Raw genomic sequence first — 21,557 nt, forward strand, 5'->3', positions numbered from 1 at the left:
ATGAATTAAATAATCCAATATCAACTGATCAATTTATTTTAAGGTATTTAGTCTCACAATTGAAATATTCATTAATACATAATGTGACTAATGTTTTTCTCTTTTGATGAGTGTTTTCGTTTTTACAGTAAGTGAAGAAAATCAATAGACTGTTTCTCCCTCTCAAAGGTTATCCAAACAAATACAGATGTACAAAAAGAACCGACGCAGAGGGAAATCTGGACAGTCAAGCCAAAGTTTTCTTTTCCTGGGAGACAATGACTACAGACATTAAGATGCTCTTTTGTGTTGGACTTGCTTGTGTGTTAACAGGTATGAGATGACCAGCATGGGACAGGAGCACTGGAAGCTTGGAAAGCTGATTTCTGCTGTCTTGTGACTCAGGTGTGGGAACGTCTGCCTTTATTGGGAAGAGTCACGGCGGAGGGAAGGATGACCCCGTGCTGCAGTATGTAGTGAACAACTCGCTCAGGGAGCATCCAGTTCTCACCAAACTCAGATTGGTAAGAGAGAAACGCCAAGTCATGACTTCACTTGACTTGTTGAAATTACTGTCATAGTTGTACTTTATAAAGTCACCTGTACACACAACCTGAGAGTCTGTGGCTGTCCTATAACCCAGTTTCAGCTGGTGTACCTTCCATCAAGTCCCCACCACACCCTCCAGGATAAACATACCGATGATGTGGTGATTTGGATAGTTCAGTATTCTTTTGATCACTTTTCTCTGAGCACTAGACGTGATTCTACATTCTGAAGCCACCAGCAGGTTATTTAGGTCAGATGAATGGCTGCAGGCTGAGAATTTAAGATGATTGTGCCTTTGAAGTTTTTAAACTTTGGATGTTTCTACTTCGAGAGTCAACTTCAGTGAGCGCTGGACACATTTTTCCCCAAAATGTACCTGATTAGAATAAATTTGGTTTCATATTTGTTGTCTTTTTGATGCATTTTTTTTGTTAATGTATTTCATTTAAAAGAGAAGTATAAGCAGTGTATGTTTAATGAATGTGAGCAGTACAACATTTGATCAGTAGAAGGCAGCACAGTGCCAGAGATAAGCACTCATAACTTCCAACACCATAACCATTTCACATTATTTATTTCAGAGGACCCTGGAAGACCGCTCTCACAGAATGATGGTTGCAAGTGAGCAAGCACAGTTTATGGCAAATCTCATCAAACTGATAAATGCCACAAAGGCTATTGAAATAGGTAAGAATCAAACAAACACATGGCCTACAACAGACATAGAAGAGTTCCTTTAGCTACATGTAAACCTATTTTAAAATGACATTCTATAAAAGAAAAAACAAATGATGATGTGATATTTCTTTTATAAGTCTGCGGTAGCGGTGCTCAGTTACAATCTGCCCTCTTTGATCTGAATGCATTTTAACGGATCTCACTAAGGCTACCAAGAGTGTGTCACTGTTTTGTTAATAAAAATAACTAGCTTCTGCTGAAGCTTGTTTTCCTCTTCACTAGAACAGGAGTGCCTCATAACTTGTTAACTAACAACTGTGTTGTTGAGGAAACCCTACTATCATTTGTAAAAGTATACTGACTGACAGGATGTATCAATTAAAATAAGCAGACACATTCCATCTTTATTGGCTTGTCTGACCATTGACCATTTTTTCCATGGATGTTATCAGTTTCAATATTCCCATCTGTTTAATTGGTCTTCAAACTAAAACAATGATTTTAAAAATGTGTGACGATGAGCTTAAACAACATTGTGGAAATGTTTGGTTGAACAATGAAATTCCAATTAACAATAACAACATATTGTTTTCTACATGTGGATTTTATAGAACAATTACAACAGTCTGCAACTGTTGCTATATTTCAGTTTATCCTTCTAAATTGAACTGAACCTTGTTTTATTTTATTTTATTTTATTTTATTTTATTTTATTTTTTTTGCAGGAATGTACACAGGATACAATGCCCTCAGCATGGCTTTGGCCATGCCAGACAGCGGACGTGTGGTTGCCTGTGAAGTCGTAGAACAATACATAGCAGTTGCCAATACCTTTTTTCAGGAGGTGAGATCAGTTAATACACGCAGGTCAAATAGACTCATCTTAATAAATGTCCAATGCAACATAATGGATAATAAAAACATTAATAATGGCATGTGTTTATCTTGACTTCTGGATAGTTTAGTGGCTTCTGAACTCTGGCATCTTGCATGTTTAGTCAAGCTGATTGTTGCTGTCGAGGTGAAAAAGTGCAGCAGACAGCACTCTGTACATCCAGGTACTGTCAGTCTCCACACAATCCTGCAGGCTGGACAGGAAAAAAGCTGTCTGCTCAGGAAGCTGTGTCACATTAAGATGCAAAGCTAAGCTGCGAAATCAATGATGCCTTAGCCTTTCCCCAACAGTTTCTGGATGAACATTTAAAGCAGAATTACTCTTACATGACTCCCTGCTGACATAACTTATTTTTTTCTACAGGCTGGAGTTGAAAGTAAAATCGATGTGAGGCAGAAATTAGCCCTGATTACACTGAGTAAGTAGTTTAATAAATGTGTCATGATTTCTAATAATAGATTATTTTTTAATGCACATTTTCACTTATCTTTCATTAGATGAGCTGATTGCTGCCGGAGAAGCTGGAACATATGACTTTGTGTTCATTGATGCTGACAAATCCAACTATGACAACTACTACGAGCAGTCCTTACAACTTATACGAAAAGGGGGCATCATTGCAATCGACAATGTAAGTAAGCCGAGGACAAACGGAGGATATTTGCTGTGGTGACAAGAGGTGTGCAGCACACTGGACAGAATGAAACAGCTCTGTTGTTGTGGTTGTGTCCAAAAGGTGCTGTGGAGTGGAAACGTGGTGGATCCCGCTCCCACTGACTACACCTCCCAGGCTCTAGATGCTCTCAATAAGAAGCTGCACAAGGACCAGCGGATTGAACTCAGCATGCTCACTGTGGGGGATGGGCTGACCATCGCCATCAAGCGCTAAATGTCTGGTTATAATATGCTTAACATGTAATTTTTCAACAGCTTGCTTATTTGAAAAGAAAATGAAATAATCACATTACTCATTATGGCTATTTTTATATGCAACAAAAAACTCAATTAAAGTTAAAATGTTGCTTCAGTAAATTTATATGGGTACAAAAAGCATGGAGTGAGAGTGGTAATTCAATTTCACTTTGTAGTTTATAGTATTTTCATCTTTGTCCTTATGAATTTCAGAGAGAAATGTTTTGATGTACTCCATCTTCACGTGAAGTCAGCTGGGATCAGTTCCAACACCAGAGGTTGGAGAGGCTTGCTTGAATCTAGTTCATGGACTGGAAAGGTGGAGGAAGGGAAAGCCACTGTTTGTCCCTTGATGAGGTCTCTGAACTGTGGCAGCCCACTCTTTAAAGTCAGTAGAGATGTATCAAATGCAGATTGATAATTTCTCCAAGTGAATAATAGTAATTAAAAACAAAAGGAACTCGTGTTTTCAGAAAAATTAGTATTTGGATCCATCAGAAGAATTGCATCATCCCGTAAATACCCTAAACATCCAACCATTGTAATGGCAAACTTTCTTCGGTGACAAGTCCTGTAGCATATGGTGTGGGGCCCCAACAGAGTCCTGATCTCAACATCACAGAGTCAGTCTGGGATTTCAGAAGCAGATGACATCGAAAATTCTCACAAAAACTGTTACAAGTTCTCCAGCTGCCCACCTGCGAGTATCCAAACAAATGTGTGCACAATTGCTCTGGAGAGTTGTACTACTGTTGAAAGGCAGTGACGGCTAATCCAACTATGAGCTGCACTTGATAAAAAGCAAAATTATATCTAAAAGCAACTATTTGGGACTTTTAAAGCATGATTTAAAAAAAAAAGCATCTCCTCTGTAGTTTCTGTGTCTAAAACAGTGTACCCTCACTCACAGTCAGCTAAGCAATGTGTTTGTTCTGGATTGGAACTTGATGTGAGGAGTCTCAGCAACATTCTAGTACCTGAGGCCTGCGGGGTGTTTCCAGGTTTCAGGCTGGGAACAGCTGGACCTGCTCTCTGGACAGACAGGCTTTGAGATATGAAGGCCACACCCTATGGGCAGGCAGCCCCACTCACAGCAGCCAGGCCACAGAGCACAAGACCTACAGGGCACAGTGCGGCCCCACCGGTGGCCCACGAGCCAGGGCATCACAACCTGCTGACCCCCCCTCCCCCGAAAACACACACACACACACACACACACACACACACACACACACACACACACACACACACACACACACACATGCACACACACCACCCCACAGGGAGGTGGAGGGCAAAAAGGAGGAACCCGCCCCCATCCGTTTGCAGTTTGCACACGTCCCTGCTGCGCACTCAGCGCTCATTAACGATCAGCTGATGCTTCACCTTTTCAGCACCGCGGACAGCTCCGCTCAGCATCGCTAGCAGATGCGATGCTTATAAAATCCCGCATGGAGCTCTCCCGCAGCGGACATCCACCTCCACCGCATCGGGCATAGACATCGCAGTGCACAGAATGAGCTCCAGAGACGCGCGTTTACGACTGAAACCGCGGCGTTCAGACAAAAATAGCAGCGATGCGGTGAGAGATGCGTCCGCCGTCATGAGTCCCGCCATCCCGTCACCTGCGAAGGTGGACGGGAAAGAAGTGATGCACGGCTTGAACGGTCGCCTTGCGGGATTCATAGAGAAGGTGCACCAGCTGGAGTACCACAACCTGATCCTGGAGAGAGAAATCCAAGAGATCCGAGGGAAAGCTAAGCCAGCGTCCTGCTTGGAGGAGGAGTATGGACCAGAGCTCGGGAGGCTGCGGCAGCTGGTGCTGGATATCAACCATCAGAAGCATCAGATTGAGATCGAGCGTGAGAATTTGGAGGAGGAACTGTCCAAGCTGAAGAGACAGTGTGAAGAAGAGGCGCGCTGCAGAGCGGACGCCGAGGGCAGCATCACGGTCCTGAAGAGGGACATCAGTGAGGCACACAGGGCTAAACTCCACATGGACAAGAAGGCGCAGTGTCTCGTGGATGAGATGCACTTCCTGAAGAGGAACCACGAGGCCGAGGTGTCTGAAATGTTTGACCAAATCCAGAACGCCGAGGTGACCGTGGGGGGTTTTGGAAGCCCCGAGCTGACTGCGGCGCTCCGGGACATCAGGGCACAGCTGGAAGGGCAAACTCAGCCCGGCGTCCAGCCGATGGGAGAAACTTTCCCATCTCAATTTACAAAATTAACAAAGGCAGCTGAAGCGAAGAGAGAGGTGTTGAAAGCGACCCAGCAGGAGATACAGGAGTACAGAAGGCACCTGCAGGCCAAAAACGTGGAACTGGACTGCGCTAAAGGCACCAGAGACGCACTGGAGACCCAAATCCATGATGTGGAGGATCGCCACAAGGAGGAACTCATGCACTACCAGGTGAGGCTTTGTCCACATTCTCAGTCATCATTAATAAAGACATTGTTTTGTAACAGATGCTCTCTTCACTCTTGACGCAGACTACAATCAAAGAACTTGAAAATGAGCTGATAAACAGCAAGTTTGACATGTCGGGCTACCTGCGAGAGTACCAGGACCTGCTGAACGTGAAGATGGCTCTGGACGTAGAGATTTTATCTTACAGGTACTCTGAAACACATCACTGATTCTTTTATCTCTTTATCAGGCCCATTGAGATTGATGTTGTTTGTGTAGACTTTTTCAAAATTTGCAAAATTATGATAATGCATGACACTTGTTACTGTGGTAGTTTTGGTTAGTTTTACACTTTTAAATGTTTTGTCATAGAGAAATTACTTGTATTTTAGCTTTCAAGTGTGGAAGTGTTTAATTCTTAACTGTTTTAGTGAGAAGCCTACAGATGGTTCCTATAGTCATCCACACTTGTATTCTTTCATGCAGCATAATAGATCTGAATTGAGGCAAAAAAAAGTAATCAGATTTCAATTTTCAGTGCTGTCACTATCTTAAATATTGCGTCATTAAAATAAATGAAATAAAATTACATTAAAGAAAAATATATACCACATGCGTTTGTGCATGACTTCTCTTTTTTAAGATAATAATACCAGCCTCAGCCACACATTAGACACCAGATAAAAGGATATCAGGAGGAAAGCTTTGGTCAGGACAGGTCCAGAGGAAGTTACATCACTTGACTGGGAGTCAGCTGATGTGCACACCTTAATATGGTCAATTGGAGTTAATCTTGAAATCTTAAAATTGGTCTTGAGTCGTTTTGTCTGAAGAACTTGATAAGCCTGTTAACATTGGTGTCTGTCTCTGTCATCTTCCAGGAAACTTCTTTGTGGCGAGGAAGCTCGGCTTTCCAGGATGTCCGACACGCACATCTCTTTGCCCTACATTTACCACCAATCCCCCATTTATGCCCTCCCGTGCAACAGCCGCCCAGGAGGCCCGCACAGACGAGCCGAGCCCCATTACAAATTTGTGGAGGAAATCATAACAGAGACCACCAGGGAAATTGAGATGTCAGAATTCGAGGAGTCAGGATCAGAGGAGACAGATCTGGGAAAAGATGAGCAGGGGTGTACCAAAAGAGAGAAAGGGAGCAGTGAGGAGGAGGAGGATGATGATAAAAACATTGGAGAGGACCAAGGAAACCAGATTTGTGACAGTCAGCAGGATCAAGTAGCATCATGTGGATATTTAGTGAATGGAGATAATGATAGGAGTGCAGAGAGTCCTGCTGAGAATGACACTGAGGAAAAAAGTAAAGAAGAGTCAGAGGAGCTTGACAATGAAGGCGATAACACTGACACAGATAAAAATACTCTAAGCAAAAATGTGAAAACTGATACTCCTGGTAGGAACACAAATGAGTTACAAAAAGTAGCTGAAAGCAGTAAGGAGAAAACAGAAACTGCGGTGCCAGCAGTACCAACAGATCTCTCTTCAAAGCCACTTGATTTCAACCCAGAGGTCCCAGTAGACCACGGACTTCAGAATAAATCTGAGCACAGTAAAGAAGAACGTGCTGGAGAAGGCAATTTTATCCCAGGCCGAGTGAAAAAGGCTGAAACCTCAGTCCAAGTGTCAGGATCAGAAACAACCGAAGAACAGAGCAGTGGTGTCGAAGTGGAAGATAAGGTTAAAGCATCGATTTCAGAAAAGATTTAGAACGCCTCCAATTTTCACAAATGAGACAAAAGACTGTCGCTCTGTAGAGAGAACATTTCATTCGAGAAACTTCAAGAATATCAGACAAAGCAAAACAGTTTTGCCAAGGAAATGAGAAAATCAAATGTTGCAAAAGTCTAAAATAAAGTCACAATGAATATTGAAGATGTTAGTGATAGCAATAAGCATAAAAATCCAGTCCTCTCTCATCTATTCCAGTCTTCCAGAAGCAGACAATTCACAGCCTAAAAGCAGAGATGTGATCAAGAATGCTGCCAAAAGAAAAATATATATCTGAAGGTGAACAAAAATATGATTTTAAGGAAAATTGCAAATTTCAGGTATTTAGGATGCTTTCATGTTACATTTAAAGAGAGGACAGTTGAAAATAGCAAAAATAAAAAGGCTTAACAGGAATAATAAAAATAGAGAACGGTTAATCTAAAAAAATAAATCCCATGCTTCCTTGACATTGCAAAGGATTTTGAAGACAACTGTGATTCTTAACGTCTGCAGCAGCTTTGCCTTTGACCTTTAATAAATGTGTGACTCACCAAAACTAATTGTGAATGTAAATGCAAAGCACATTTTGTCTTGTTTATCCTCCTATGCTTTGGTATGATCTGACAAATAAATGCAATATTAATATCTTGCAAATATGGAATGTTTTGTTACCATATACTTTGATTTATTGCAGTCATCACTACTCTCAGTGACCAATAGACCTTCCCTTTAAGTCTGTACAACCGCCTGATTCGAACTCCAACCCTTAGAAAAATAATTGGATGCTGCACATCTGGTATCTCTGTGTGACCAGAAGCTTTTCTTCTGGAAGAATGAAGATGCATGACTGACATTGCTTCAGTATCATTGCTTTGAACCATGCAGTAATAGGCACAACTTGCTATGCATCATACTGAACGTAAGTCAACATCTTATTCTTTGAGAAGCAGACCTCAGATGAACAGAGAACACGCAGTCTTAAGGTTTCTAAAAATATGCAAGCTTGTTTCATTGTCTAACTTGACAGATGAAGTTAGGTTTTAAAGAAAGAAAACCTGCAGGTTGACTGCCATCGCTGTGTTTAAGTTTCACTGACTGAATGCAACCACACATGGTTCGTAAATGGCACTTTTCAATCCAGAAGAAAAACACATTACGAGAGTTCAAAGACTTTATTGAAAACTTAGACATACACATAAGGACCTCCAAGCTTTCCTGTGGGCCGAGTGTCTGCCCAAGACAGGGAAGCACGTTTCATAGAGCGAGTGCAATTCTGGATTCACACTTCTCCTGCAGAATGATCGTTTGGCATTACTGTGAACAATATGTGCCTGCCCCCACCCCCCCACAGTTGTTACGGAATAAAATGAAAACCAATTCTGTTCGGTCGGCCATGTGCACAGGTTTCTCAAGTCAATCTTACGCAACCAACGTGCCGCAACCTGAAAACTACCCAGTTTAAAGGAAGGTCACACGAACGGCTTTACCCAAACATCACGAAACCCTGATGGCCGACGCAAACATGAGTGAGTGGTAAAATTGTCCTTTGTGCGCATGAACAGGAAGAACGCAGCAGATTTAAATATTAGCAGGAAGGAAAAAAAAGGTCTTGTGTACCAAAGAAAACTGTTGAGATGACAAAGGAATATCAGATGGATGACTGAAAAAAATCTGAGAGCGGATCACAATCTCACCACACAAACTGCCAACTAATGCTGTCACACCCAAAAAAAAAAAAACAAAAAAAAAAAAGGAAACGGAGTGTCTAGGATTACCAAGATTAAGCCACAGAGTTGATGTCAGACAAAGGGATTGCATTGATCAGATTAATATGGCAGTGTTGGACAACAACTATGACAATATTCATAAATAATATGCCAACAACTGTCTCTTAAACAGATGCAACTACAAAGTGAAACGCAACAAATGGTAAAATGTAAATGTGACAAAGCACCAACTTGAAGTGGTACTCAATTAAGAGTTTGTTGCAATAGCCTTTGAATCAATCTCTCCAAGATATCCCTTGCTGGTTTGAGTCGGACACACATTTAAGGCCAGATTCTTCTGATATTCCCTTATCCCTTTCAGTTTGACGATAGTTTAGGCTTCCAGTTCCAAGCCCAGACCCAGCTTGTGGCCTCCTGCATTGATGTTCTTGCCGTCAACCAGGCCAGACAAGGTGAGTTTCACACCTGGAAATGCGATTGGAACAAACCAACATTAACATCACATGCAAAAACAGCATCTAAGATTTGTGAGAATTAAGGCTGTTGGTATATCACATCTGTAGAATATAGCCTCAAAACTTAAGAGCAACATGCAAGGACTCAAAATAGCACAAAAATCTCCCTACAAACAAAACTGCCATCATAACACAGTCCAGGAGGTTACCGGTTCAACTCAAACCCATTGAAAAACAAGGTGGACTGTGGGTACTTGCCAAGAGTCACCCTGAGCACTCTGTATATTAGTTTCAGGTTACCATTTCAGTTCCTCTGCTCTAACCTCTCTAAATGCCAAGCAGAGAAAATCAAGGTTGTTGCCTTCTCCTTTTCATGTGTTCTTAAATCTAAGACTGTTTTAGAGGCAGTTTAAGCAGAATTTTGTGTCACCCTCAGGAACAGACAGTAAACTCAATAGAAGCATCCTTAAAAAGTGTTTGCACTACAGTTGATCATGTAGGACACAACTTACCTGGTCTAAGAGTTTGGGTGTATCCAACACCAACAAGGCTGTTGTTGTTCACTTTAGCCTGCAACAGACATACAAAGTCAATAATTTCATTCACTGTGTTACATTTCATTGAACCCTCTCTTCTTGCCAACTTACACTTATGGAGGCATCTTTGTCCAGCTGGTATTTGGCTGCAATGCCGAAGCGTGTGCTGTTGCTTCCAGCGGTCCATGCCAGATTGACTGCTGTCTCCAGCTGGTCACTCACCTTCTGGTAGATGGAGCCACCGAACTCTGCTCCATCATTGCTTGGATAAAGACAAGACAGGAGAAATGTCACACATCCTTGCGAGTATTCTTAGTTTTCCTAGAAAAACAAACTTGCAATAATGAAACATCAAACGCTGAAAGCCATGATTCTCTACTTACACATTGGTGTGTAGCTGGAAGTCTCCTGTCTTGTAGCCAATGGCGAAGTTGTTCTGTGTCATTTTGGATTTGGCAGTGTCAAAGCTCATCTGGTAGCCAGCGAGCCATCCCTCGTAGCCAATGACAGCAGCTCCGTGGATGGTGGGACCCGCAAAGTCGAAGTCAACATCACAGCCCACGTTGACATACTCGCGCTTGTAGGCAGTCTTGACTTTGCCGCTCTTCTTGCTGATGACGAAAATTTTGTGTTTTGTAACTTTCCAACTGAATTAAAAAGGCAGCTGGACAACAAATCAGGAATAAATTCACACAAATCAAAATTAACCCTTCATGTTGTTATCCCATTTGATGAAATTCTGATACAAACTACATCGCCTGATTGCAGTTTGGCAAAAACAAGACGAACACTACTACCAAAGATTTACGAGATCAGTCCATTCTGTTACTGCAGTCTGTACAAGATAACAATTTGAGGTGGCAATTTAAAAAAATAAAAACACACACAAACATCTGGACATGATCCTGCAGCCTCGAGTGCACTGTCCCAGTGTACCGACATTAACTGTGCCCTAGTGAGCCTCTTGACACTTAATATGAAAGAGGATACACATCATCATGTGACTTTAACATCACAGCAAAAGAAAAACAACTGAATAAATTTTTGCAAGTTTACAAGAATCTGGACGTCTAAAGCTGAGGCTTTAATTTCTTAGAGAAAAATGTGGAAAAAAAAAGAAAGAAAAGGTGCTAAACCTGACAGCCAATGAGAAAATCCGTCACAAATGACGACTCCTATACTGGGACGGGGGTCACATTGCCAGCAGTGACACTTGTCAGAAGCATGTGCGGCAAAGATCAGGTTGCCATAATTACTCCAAAGAGAAGCAACAGGCAGTGCAGACCACATTCGTAAAGCTTAAAAGAAAACTTCAAAGTAAGACTGAATTCGATTGTGATCTTACCCAGTGTTTGGTGAGAAAGTTGTGTCAAAAGTCACCTTCAGTCCCTTAGCAATCTGGAAGACAGAGACCAAAACATTTAAGAAAATTCTATCCTGTTGTGCTTATTGGCAAAAATACTTTTTGGAAAAGTATTGGGTTTGGAAGTGGAGCCAACATATCAGAACATATTCCTCACCTGATCTTCAATGGTGATTTCAGTTCCCAAGGTGTTATCAGTGTTCCACTTCTCAGTGAAGGTCAGGCCGTACTCTGACCTCTTGTATTTAGTTTCCAAGCTGCCTGCGACTTTGCTGGTATCAGTGTTGGAGGAACCAGCTGTTTTGAATTCCTAATAGACACAAATGAAGAAAAATTGACATCATAATGACAAGTTACTTTGAGTTTGATAAGTGAAACAAACTTCAAATCATAGGTTAGCTTATAACAGTAGTAGGTCAAACTGTCACACTGACCCTGATATGATCTGAACAATGAACTTCCTGATCAAACCTGCTGCCACTGCACCAAACAACCCTATAAAACTAAGTAAACTTAAAAAGCAATAAAAGAAAAAAAGAGCTCAAAGAAATTTTAACAAGTACATAAAGTGGATCTTTGTGAGTGATTAACACCGTTTGACACCAGTCAAAAATGGAAGCTTTGCTGCTCCATGCTCCTCAAAGTTGAGCAATATTAAACTCACTAAGATGGGGGAAAAAAAGTAATTAAGTCAAGCTTCAAAAGTGACTTGAGTATTTTACTTCTGAAAAAGAAATGGTTAACATTTTCACATCAAGTTTTAGTCTTCCAAGACTACAAACAAAACAAATGAGGTCATCTTACCACGCCACTGGCAGATTTGGTCTTCACATCAAGCTTCACCAGGCCAAATCCTAGAGTACAGAGTTGCTTGGATCAAAAACCATTAAAAACCATTGCATCTTAATTTTAGTTAAACTGTAAGAAATCATACCATAGCCTTTGTTGAAGATGTCCTTGGCGGACTTGCCCAGGTCAGCATATGTGGGAGGCACAGCCATTATATCTGAGCAGATGGAAAATAAAAACACATTTTCAAATAAAACGCTTGGGATTTCTTAAATGTAGCATAGCTACGAGACCAGTTCAACAGTCAAAATTCTTACATAGTATGTTGGTTAAGCATCTCAGTTTGATGTAAAAGACACAAAAATGAGATTATACAGCAGTGTTTGTCTTCTATGAACACATCCCTCATGTGCTCTCATAGTTGCAGTATAGCTAGTACCAAAGTCATTTTAAATATGCAATTTTGAGCATGGTTCAGATCAGGACATCAGTTAAAGCAGTATGCATTGTTTCTGCACCTGTTGAGAAGCTCAGAAGTTAAACACCTGAACATTTAAAATGAAACCTATGACAATGTTGATAATGATAACATTACTCAGCAGAAGGTGATTTAATGTATCTAACAGTGTTCAGCGCCTTGTGCCGAGTATTTTTGTATGATTTATCTCCATCTAATTCAAACAAACTATACAATAAGGGCTCCAGGCCAAGACTGTTGGTTTCACTTTCCCTCCTCCAACACAGCAATAGAAACCTGTGATTCAGGTAGTGTGTCTTGTCAGATAAGGTTATGTCGACTGGAAGGATCGGGGCCATTTTGACGCACTGGATCCTTTGGTTCTGGTCTAAATGGACCACTCTGCGGGAGTTGGCACACAATACTGGGCGTGGCAAGATGCGTGACAGTGCCAATTAGAGCGTAAAAATTAAAACTGTTAGTAGATCTAGACAGGCCACAGCGTGGAAGGCAAAACATCAGATTTTGCTGTAGAGCAATTAGCAAAGTGCACTTAAAGAACATAGGTTGCTCTATAAAGTGTATAAAAGGCGAGTAATAATGTGAACCAGCTCGGAATTTATTTGACATGTGTCAGGCGTAGCACGCTAACTACTGCTAGCAATGCTAACTCCGCTAGCCTGAAAAGTGCCGGTGTGTGCGTGTAAAGCTCACTCTAACACCAACTCTCCCGTTTGGCAGAATATATAAACAATGTCAACGACTGACTTACCTTGTGAAGATGTGGATGACGATCGGCTAAAGTGACTTTATAAGGGGTCTTCCTCACACCGCACGGCTGGGGCAGGCGTCACCGGTTGGAGGGCGAGCTGAAGGAGACTGCACCGCAAGCTAACCCCCTCCTATGACAGCCCGCATGAAGACCCGGGCTGGCCGCGTTTATGCCTGATCAGAAATGCGCGGCTCAAATAAATAAATAAATAAACAAACGGAAGACTTACACAACGCAATGCTGCGGAAACGCAGAACTGTCACAGTAAAGAAATGCATTTTCTGAGCAGTATCTCGTTATAACGAAATTAACATGTCCTGTTCAGAAAGAAAAAAAAAACACTCCTTGTGAATCGATATCATCTCCCATTGCAAATGGAACAGGCAGCAGGTGGAAATGAGAGGCAAATTAGCAAGCCAGTCCCTATAAAGAAGTGGTTCTGAAGGTGGTAACCATAAACCATTTCTTTGTTGTCACTGGTTGATATTTTGGTCACTTTTGCATGTTGTCAGTGTTCTTAAGCCTAGAGGCAGCATAAGGCATGTCTATAACCCACACCAGTTATCAGGTTGTGCAGCCCATCCAGGATGTCACGGGAGCTGTGTCAAAAATGTTTGCTGTCTGTCAACACAGTATCCAGAGCACTGAGGAGATACCAGGAGACAGGCCAGTACAACTGAAGGTGTGCCATAGGACAGCAACAACCCAGCAGCAGGACTGCTGCTTCCTCCTTTGTGAAAGAGGATTAGAAGCACAGTCTCAGACCAACAGCAGACCACCAATATGCATATTTCTGGTCAAACTGCAAGAAGCACACTCTGTGAATATGGTATTAAAGACTGACTTCTTCAAAAGGAGCTTGTGCTAACAGCCCAACACTGGCTAGCGACTGGCTCTTGCCAGAGACTACCAAGATTGGCAGGTCTGCCATTGGTGCTCTGTGCTCTTCACCAAGGAGAGGCTTACACTGAGAATCCTTCTGATACATGTTAGAATTCATGTGGCTGAAGTGTGAAAGCAGTTCATTTATGATGAAGGCATTGATGCTATGAGCTGGCCTCCCTAAATCCAGCTGAACACATCTGTCCTAGTCCATCCACTAACACCACAGACAGTCCAGGAAATGACTGATGCTTTAATCCAGGTCTGGGAGGAGATCCCTCAGGAGAACATCTGCTGTGTCATCGGGAGGCACGTGGAGGTCACACACAATACTGAGCCTCATTTTGAATCAACCTTGAGGAATTTCCACTGTGAATCATCCTGTAAAGTGAATATGTGTGCTGTGTCCAGCACCTTGATGAGCAGAACACATAGCTGTTACCTAATCAAGTTGGTGTTGCACAGTGTAAAGAAAGAGTTAATAAGAAAAATATAGCTTTTATTTAATGAACTCAAAATTTTGAAGAATGCAGCCATGATTCCCAAAGACACGGAAAGATAGAAATGACACAGACCACCAGTACCTCATAAAAATCTTTTTTGTTGTTGCTGTTTTGTTTTATTAAACTTTCTATCAAGTGACAACTGTTAATTAGCAAGACTCAAGTCAACTTATGTCTTGGTAGGCTACTGTTATTTCTCATGAGGCCCCATTTGGAAAATTATTGAATTAGGTGAATAAAGGACCACCACGGGTCATGTGTGTCTGGTGTGACTCAATTACAAAATCAATAAAGATGAAACCAAAATTTAAAGATTCAAACTGGACTATTTTGTGTATGGGCATGTACAGTATGTGTGTGCATCACAGAAGTAAAATAGTAACAATGAACTGGAGGACTTTTGTCAATGTAGTTAACGTTCCTGTCAAGCACAAATGAAACAACAAAGCCAGAAATTTCTGAAATATTTACTCAGTGAAGTAAAAATCAAACAATATCAACAGTTGTGATATCTGAAAATTAATATCTCATACACGTATATATAGGTTATAAAAAGTCAGAGTGGGGTCATAAGATGCTCGAGGCGTTATAGATTGTTATGTTTGCATGTTCTGCCTGTGGATGTTTGGGGTTATTATTGCAAGTACTCCAGTTCCCATTCACAGTCCAAATACCAATATGATATGTGAGGTAATTGATGATGTTAAATTGCCCCAGTGTGTGAATGTGTGTGTTTCTGATTGTCCTGTGATAGACTGATTACTTGTCCAAGGTCTCCTCCTTCCACCCGAGCGTTATTGACGAACGAAGAACTTAAAACCGCTCAGCCACAGTGCTACATGTAGTTTCTTCAAATACTGCTCCAGTCTGTCGGCAAACAAAAGACATTTCCAGCTGTAAATGAAACACTTGTTGAACAACCTGTGACTCAATGCAAACTGTTTAGCGAGGATGATAAGTTATCTATCGTCATTGTGATTGTTTGAGCTGTGAAGCTGTATTCAGTTTGGAAGATGTTTTTATTTTGTTCATATATTATTAAAAAAAAAAGAAAAGAACTCAAGCAATACTCAAGCAACAGTACAATTTACTCTGATGAAACACCTCCTGTACCTTTTAAGCAGGCTGTTGTTTCACAACAATTACAGAGCTGTACATGCCACACCCTCATCACTTCTAGCAGGTGAACCCTGTGGGACAAAAAAAACAAGAGAGAGATGTATCTCACAAAACATAGTTTGAGTTACAGCTTTTTAAATCTTTATCTTGGTGTATTTATCATCCAAATGTGTTGGGGTGAATCTGTCTGTATATCTGCTTGTTGTGAATTAAAGTTGGACAATAACGCCCATCCATCCTAAACACCACTTAAAGGTGCTGTAGGCAGGATTTTGCTAGTCAATGCTAATTTTTCTGTGTTTTCTTTGTATTAAATGTTAGAGTATCCATTGATAATCCTTTACGAGTGTAGCATAATTGCACTACCACGAGGGCGCAGCGTTTCCATCTGTCTCTGTTCTGAGCTGAAAAGGAATCTCGACAGCTCCAGGTATCTTTGACCAATCAGAAGAGCCCATGAGGCTCTAACCATGATTGGTCGAGGGGCGTTCGCCGCACGTTCTTGTGGGAGGGGCTTAACTTGCGTAAGGGCGTGATGTCAGAGAAAACAGGACAGGATTGGCTGTGCTGGGTTTCAAATCGCCATCTTAGTTGGGTCAAATTGCCATCTTGCTTAGGTAACCCTAAGCAAGATGGCGGAGATGCGGAATTCTGCCTACAGCACCTTTAATCCTGTGCAGGGGCGCAGGGCGCAAGAAGTCAGTCCCAGTTAACTAGTGGCTAGGACTGAACACACCATGTCGCAGGTCCATCACAGGGCAAAAACAAAGAGACAGTCAATCACACGCTCACATTCACATTCATTCATACCTCTGGGAAATTTTAACCTTGCCGGCAAGCTGAATTCTCTCGGTATTTGTTCTCACACACCACGAGAATCCATCTTGTACCGCTCCAGCCTTATGTGTTCGGGATCAGACTTTTTTCTGCCGGGCCAATCACGCTCGGATTTTTTTTGGTCAGACCAATCACGCTTCGTTTAGGGCGGGACATGAAGCTTTGACGGAAGCAGGAAGTGACGGACCACTAATAATATTAGCATGGCTAGCGAAAACAATGGATATCCCGACAGCGATTAAATCTGTTTTGGATGAATCTTCTATTGCGTCTTTGAAAAACGATCAGCAAGAGGTTTTTTCTGTGCAGTGATTGGGTGTAACTAAACATGGTTAGGCGGGTGCACTGTGTCCTTCCATCCAATGAATGCAAAGAGTTCTACAGCAAGTCCCTCCTTCCCTGAACGGATTTGCTGAGTGAAATCCCAGAATGACATGTGAAGCAATTCATTGCTGCACATGTGAATATGGCTTTTGCCAGGTTAGGGAAATTTACAGTCACCAATTAAACTCAGATGTGCTTTTTTGGACTGTGGGAAGAAATTGTAGGACCTGGATGAAACCCACCTTTACACCAGGATTGCACGTGAGCTTGGACAATAAGAATTATGGGATTATTTTTTGTGGTGAGACTTCAAACTGTTGGACCTGGAGGTTTTTGTTTGTATTTAATATTATTCTGCAGTGCTGCCTCTTCAAATTACACATATTATCAAATTTGAACATTCAAAAAACCATTTCAAACTAGAAATTGGCACTCAGAGAGCGCAGACCTCCGCCATAGCTCAAGTCAGTCACCAACAACAATAAGAACACCATATATAATCAAACATTGTGATCGGGGGTGTGATCATTTCCAGCTTTACAACTGGCGGTGCACGGCTCGCGGAGAAAATAGAGAGGAGCGGAGCGGCCGCGCTCCACGGCGCGAGCCGCTATGCATGCGGCGCTGTCCCGCACCTCTTGTATGAACCATCAGATACATTAAAGCAACACTAAGGAACTTTCAGTTTTCGTTGATTTTGGCGGCGCCAGTGGACAAAAGCGGTAGCGTTTTGCCTGACCGAATACTACAGTTCCCATGAGGACTAGCGCGTGGTGTCGTAAATTGCTGCTCCTGGTGGGCATGCTGTCGGACTGAACTCGCCTTCATTTGTTTCCAGTGGCTGTGTGAAGGATGGATAGCGACGAGGTAGTGAATCTAAATTAATCTAATGGTGGCTAAACAATGTTATATCATGATGTGACGCATGCCGTAAAGCAGTTCGCACATTTGGAGCTTTTTAGTGTGCAGGTTTCCTACCACCCTCCTCACAGCTGCTTAGTCCAAGTGAAAGCAATACTGACGCCCTTAGCCCGTCACAGAGGGGTCATTCAACTAGTTGTAAGTCGAAGTATCATCACAAAAGATATTAAAATGTTTTATTAAGGTTGAAAAGTTCCTTAGTGTAGGTTTAACAGGGGCGCCGAACTGACAGTCGGTGCGCGGGGCTTCCCACTTCCGCGCGTCGGAAGCGGCGCGTCCTGTGTGAACCAGGCGTTTGTCGCCTCCTGTCGGCGGGCCTGCCCAACTATGTGAAAGACTCCCTATCTGTCAATGATAAAGAATCCTTTAAAAAATTCCTGGATCCAGACAGTGATCTGGATAATCACCAAAATTTAATCAATTCTAAGTTAGCCCAAGACCCACCTTTCCACAAAGTTTCATTGCAATCCGTCCATTACTTTTTCCGGGATCTTGCTAACAAACCAACCAACCAACCAACAAACCAACAAACCGACATGATTACATAACCTCCTGGCGGAGGTAATTATTCAAACTTACGTAAAACAAAACAAAACAAAAACAAAAAAACATGAAATGATGTGGTTTGCTGCTGAATACATAAAAATTGGTCTAAACTTATGGTTGACTGATATGATCTTGAAAGAAAACAGGAATAAAAGGTGGACAAGTTTAGTTTTTTGATGGGTCTGTGACTGATGCACATAATGAATACCATACATTAGAGAAACAATTCAGGTGTTATTGTGATATCAAATGTAAATTACTGTGTGTTTGGTTGACCTGGGTTATCTGTAGAACATTGTGGTCAGCCACTTCATCTTCAACCTGTTTGATCAGAAAAGCAAATGCAAATGACTTTAAAACCAGTGAAACTGTAATTGCAGTGCATCAACAATTCCTCTTTTACACTAGCAAGGTTTTCATGATTAATATCTGTATTTTAAAGCAATAAGTACAACCAGTGGAATCTCATACAACAAATTAACTGAAATATTGAGAAGTCCACTTCTAGTTGTAATCAAAAGATTCAAACTTTTGACTCTAATTTCCTCATAACACAAAATGTCTTGCAACTTAAGGTGACATCGTTCATGTGTTACTTCCTCTTCTGTCTGTGGCCAATAACGTACCAAGTGTCATAAATACTTGAATGTTGAAATCTTCCTTCGAACAGTGTGGGAAAATACTCAGTGTTACTGACCTTTGCTGGGATTGTTGTTTCTGTTGTTGTCTGCTCTGGTAACAGAAGAACAAATACAGATGTTATTGGCTCACGGTGACGTGACAAGATGAATCAATTAATGATCAAGAATTACGACTTGAAACATAATTTCATTCAGACTTACTACATCTCAGGAGAAGCCACATGATCAACGTCACAGATATGATTACTATAAATATACTCAGACGAATGATGAGGTCCAGGTCCAACAAATTACTGAAACAAATAGTCATATTGCACAATGTATATTTAGTTTGGTTGGAAAAGGTATTATGTGTTTGAAAAATTATTTTCAAATGAAAATGTAACCATTTCTGAGCACAGTGATCAAAACCTCATACCTGTCTTTTTCATTTTCAAGTGAGGTGACTGTTGTTTCTGTAATGGTGGCTGCATCTGGAAGACAATGCAGGACAATTATTCATACATGAATATGACCACAATCTTTCTTATTAATTTCAAAGGCACCCTAATACTAATACTAAAATTTTGTATGTGGAACAACATCTTTTATTTTCCAGAATATTGCAGTAAATACAGAAATAGGAGCTTTAAATTAAAGTCAATGATGAACTTTTAAAGTCATTTTGAGAATATGTTGAATTATTTATGGTTATCTTTGACTTTTGCAAAATCGTGCAAACAAGAGGGGCTCAAGAGCAGGTTGGAAACAACAGATGCATGGTGACTTACTGGAAGTTGGTTTTCCATAAACAGATAGATGCACTGGCATCTGATATTCCCCTGATGAACACAGGTACCAGCCACCGCTCTCAAGCTTCAGTCCACTCAAAGTAACAGTGAAGTCTTTATGGCCTGTCTTATTAATGATCACTCTTGTTCCATCCATGAGTCCAGAAGGGTTTTCCACACAGGCCCCACCCAACCTGCACCATTGCAGTCTGTCTGAGATGCAGTTGTGAAATTCAATTGATACATTTTTTCCTACAAACCCTGTAATCTTCTGATCTGTCACACTGAGGATGGGGGAACCTGGGCAGAAAACAATCTGCTTAGGAGCATTCAGAATTCATGTTAAAATCAATACAAAAATCAGTCAGTAATCAGTTTCAGTCAGAAACTGATTTATTTAATGATTGGAAACAAGGATAAGTTGTCTTACCTGTGGTGACCGACAAGTGAAAATACTCTCCAGCATCATAGTTGCTGTCAATCTCCACAGCACACCAGAAGTGACTGTCTGCATTTGTTAACTCTCTAATGGTCACTGTGAAGATGCTTTGATCTTTATCATCAGATATGGAAAACTTTTTTGGCTTCCGTTGTCCATCTGTTTTAATCACATATGAGCATGAACGCCAGCGATATCCTTTGCACAAGTACTTCACAAGGTTTCGATACTGTGTGCCATAGAGACAGGGGATTGAGAGAGACCGTCCAGCTTTTACTGATACTTTTGTGACTGTAGTCACACTATGAGTTCCTACAAAAAAGAACAATTCATTAGATTGTGTGCATTTTTTATCATTATTATTTGAATACAGAATCATAACAGGCAAGTCAAATGTAAATGTAAAAATCACATGAGATCACAAATATTCCCACGATACATAAGCAATATTTGTTTTAATGGAGGGATGCCACTGACCTGTTAGTCCACTTAGAAGAAAAAGAATGTAAAAGTAAAAATTCATATTGATGAAGGAGATGAGAAGAGAAACTGGCACACGAGATGACTGATGTCCACTTCCTCTTTTTCTTAAAGTTTTCTTTCTAACTGCAGTTGTTTCCCCGCCTCTAGACTGTGGCAAAAATACACAAGCTAGATAATTAGGTAATGCTGGGCATTTGTACATTGCACACATTAAAAGTTAAACACATCTTCATCATCTGTGTGGCTTGTGAGTGTACTAAACAATATTACAAATGAACAATAATCAGAAAGTACTACAAATGTCTTTAAGCTGATCAATAGATTACTCTTCCCTATTGATAACAGAATTCACCTTCTGAGAATAAAAGCTAACTTTTGAGCCACTTCTGAAAAAAACTGCTTCCTTAATTAATTCAGTTTTTGTGGTTTTGCTGCTTCAGTCATAACCTTTGCAAAGTATTTCCCATTTTCATCTCAGCACAGCTGTAACTTTAGATTTCCTGCAAACGTAAGACAATTAATAATAATAATAATAATAATAATAATAATAATAATAATAATAATAATAATAATAATAATAATATGTCAATTATGTCAATTATGTCAATTATGGCATTATGTCAATGAGTGTCCTCACAAGACATAGCTGTACAAACGTGTGTGTGTGTGTGTGTGTGTGTGTGTGTGTGTGTGTGTGTGTGTGAATGAATGAATGAATGAATGAATGAATGAATTTATTTATTTTTCGAACATGTATAAAAAGAAAAAAGATAAAAAGGAAAGTTAATGCAAATCAAAGAAAAAGAAAAAAACAAACAAAAAAAAACAAAACAAAACAAAAC

At 40.9% G+C, this 21,557-nt stretch overlaps 4 protein-coding genes across 5 annotated transcripts; 2 read left to right on the plus strand and 2 right to left on the minus strand.

The window, feature by feature from the left end:
* The first annotated feature begins 257 nt into the window (after positions 1–257).
* comtd1 (catechol-O-methyltransferase domain containing 1) lies at positions 258–3,063 on the plus strand. Of its 2 annotated transcripts, none has more exons than XM_030107022.1 (7): positions 258–314; positions 381–503; positions 1,110–1,215; positions 1,932–2,050; positions 2,465–2,519; positions 2,599–2,732; positions 2,838–3,063. In XM_030107022.1, exons 1-7 carry the CDS (start codon positions 258–260, stop codon positions 2,988–2,990), a joined length of 747 nt encoding a protein of 248 aa, XP_029962882.1. In that variant the 3' UTR covers positions 2,991–3,063. The 2 variants fall into 2 exon arrangements, with proteins under 2 accessions (XP_029962882.1, XP_029962883.1); XM_030107023.1 differs by having other exon boundaries at positions 258–312; positions 385–503.
* A 1,446-nt stretch (positions 3,064–4,509) lies between these two features.
* LOC115399356 (neurofilament medium polypeptide-like) lies at positions 4,510–7,411 on the plus strand. The gene is made up of 5 exons (XM_030106679.1): positions 4,510–5,426; positions 5,507–5,631; positions 6,305–6,697; positions 6,731–6,834; positions 7,368–7,411. The coding sequence occupies exons 1-5, from the start codon at positions 4,530–4,532 to the stop codon at positions 7,409–7,411; spliced, it is 1,563 nt and encodes a 520-aa protein (XP_029962539.1). The 5' UTR covers positions 4,510–4,529.
* Positions 7,412–8,308: 897 nt separating this feature from the next.
* On the minus strand, positions 8,309–13,403 carry vdac2 (voltage-dependent anion channel 2). The gene is made up of 9 exons (XM_030106947.1): positions 13,251–13,403; positions 12,167–12,238; positions 12,037–12,086; positions 11,390–11,542; positions 11,215–11,267; positions 10,253–10,480; positions 9,981–10,131; positions 9,846–9,903; positions 8,309–9,343 (listed from the first exon to the last, which is right to left on the minus strand). Exons 2-9 carry the CDS (start codon positions 12,231–12,233, stop codon positions 9,252–9,254), a joined length of 852 nt encoding a protein of 283 aa, XP_029962807.1. The 5' UTR covers positions 12,234–12,238; positions 13,251–13,403; the 3' UTR covers positions 8,309–9,251.
* A 1,495-nt stretch (positions 13,404–14,898) lies between these two features.
* Positions 14,899–20,776, minus strand: LOC115399195 (uncharacterized). Its single transcript, XM_030106462.1, has 9 exons — positions 20,710–20,776; positions 20,224–20,544; positions 19,794–20,093; positions 19,442–19,496; positions 19,225–19,316; positions 19,080–19,114; positions 18,659–18,703; positions 15,749–15,825; positions 14,899–15,502 (listed from the first exon to the last, which is right to left on the minus strand). The coding sequence occupies exons 1-8, from the start codon at positions 20,753–20,755 to the stop codon at positions 15,778–15,780; spliced, it is 942 nt and encodes a 313-aa protein (XP_029962322.1). The 5' UTR covers positions 20,756–20,776; the 3' UTR covers positions 14,899–15,502; positions 15,749–15,777.
* Between the last annotated feature and the right edge of the window lie 781 nt (positions 20,777–21,557).

The sequence above is a fragment of the Salarias fasciatus genome, chromosome 13 (genome assembly GCF_902148845.1).
Source record: "Salarias fasciatus chromosome 13, fSalaFa1.1, whole genome shotgun sequence".
Taxonomy (NCBI): domain Eukaryota; kingdom Metazoa; phylum Chordata; class Actinopteri; order Blenniiformes; family Blenniidae; genus Salarias; species Salarias fasciatus.

Coding starts and splice junctions, on each gene's coding strand:
- comtd1 (XM_030107022.1), top strand. CDS start 258: ATGACTACAGACATTAAGATGCTCTTTTGTGTTGGACTTGCTTGTGTG. Junction 1,216..1,931: donor CACAAAGGCTATTGAAATAG/GTAAGAATCAAA, acceptor TTTTTTTTGCAG/GAATGTACACAGGATACAAT. Junction 2,520..2,598: donor ATTAGCCCTGATTACACTGA/GTAAGTAGTTTA, acceptor ATCTTTCATTAG/ATGAGCTGATTGCTGCCGGA.
- LOC115399356 (XM_030106679.1), top strand. CDS start 4,530: ATGAGCTCCAGAGACGCGCGTTTACGACTGAAACCGCGGCGTTCAGAC. Junction 5,427..5,506: donor AGGAACTCATGCACTACCAG/GTGAGGCTTTGT, acceptor CTCTTGACGCAG/ACTACAATCAAAGAACTTGA. Junction 6,698..6,730: donor TTAGTGAATGGAGATAATGA/TAGGAGTGCAGA, acceptor TGAGAATGACAC/TGAGGAAAAAAGTAAAGAAG.
- vdac2 (XM_030106947.1), bottom strand. CDS start 12,233: ATGGCTGTGCCTCCCACATATGCTGACCTGGGCAAGTCCGCCAAGGAC. Junction 11,543..12,036: donor CCAAATCTGCCAGTGGCGTG/GTAAGATGACCT, acceptor TGTGTCTATTAG/GAATTCAAAACAGCTGGTTC. Junction 10,481..11,214: donor ACTTTCTCACCAAACACTGG/GTAAGATCACAA, acceptor TTTCGTCATCAG/CAAGAAGAGCGGCAAAGTCA.
- LOC115399195 (XM_030106462.1), bottom strand. CDS start 20,755: ATGAATTTTTACTTTTACATTCTTTTTCTTCTAAGTGGACTAACAG. Junction 20,545..20,709: donor TCTTCTAAGTGGACTAACAG/GTCAGTGGCATC, acceptor TCTTTTTTGTAG/GAACTCATAGTGTGACTACA. Junction 15,826..18,658: donor ATGTTCTACAGATAACCCAG/GTCAACCAAACA, acceptor TTTGTCCCACAG/GGTTCACCTGCTAGAAGTGA.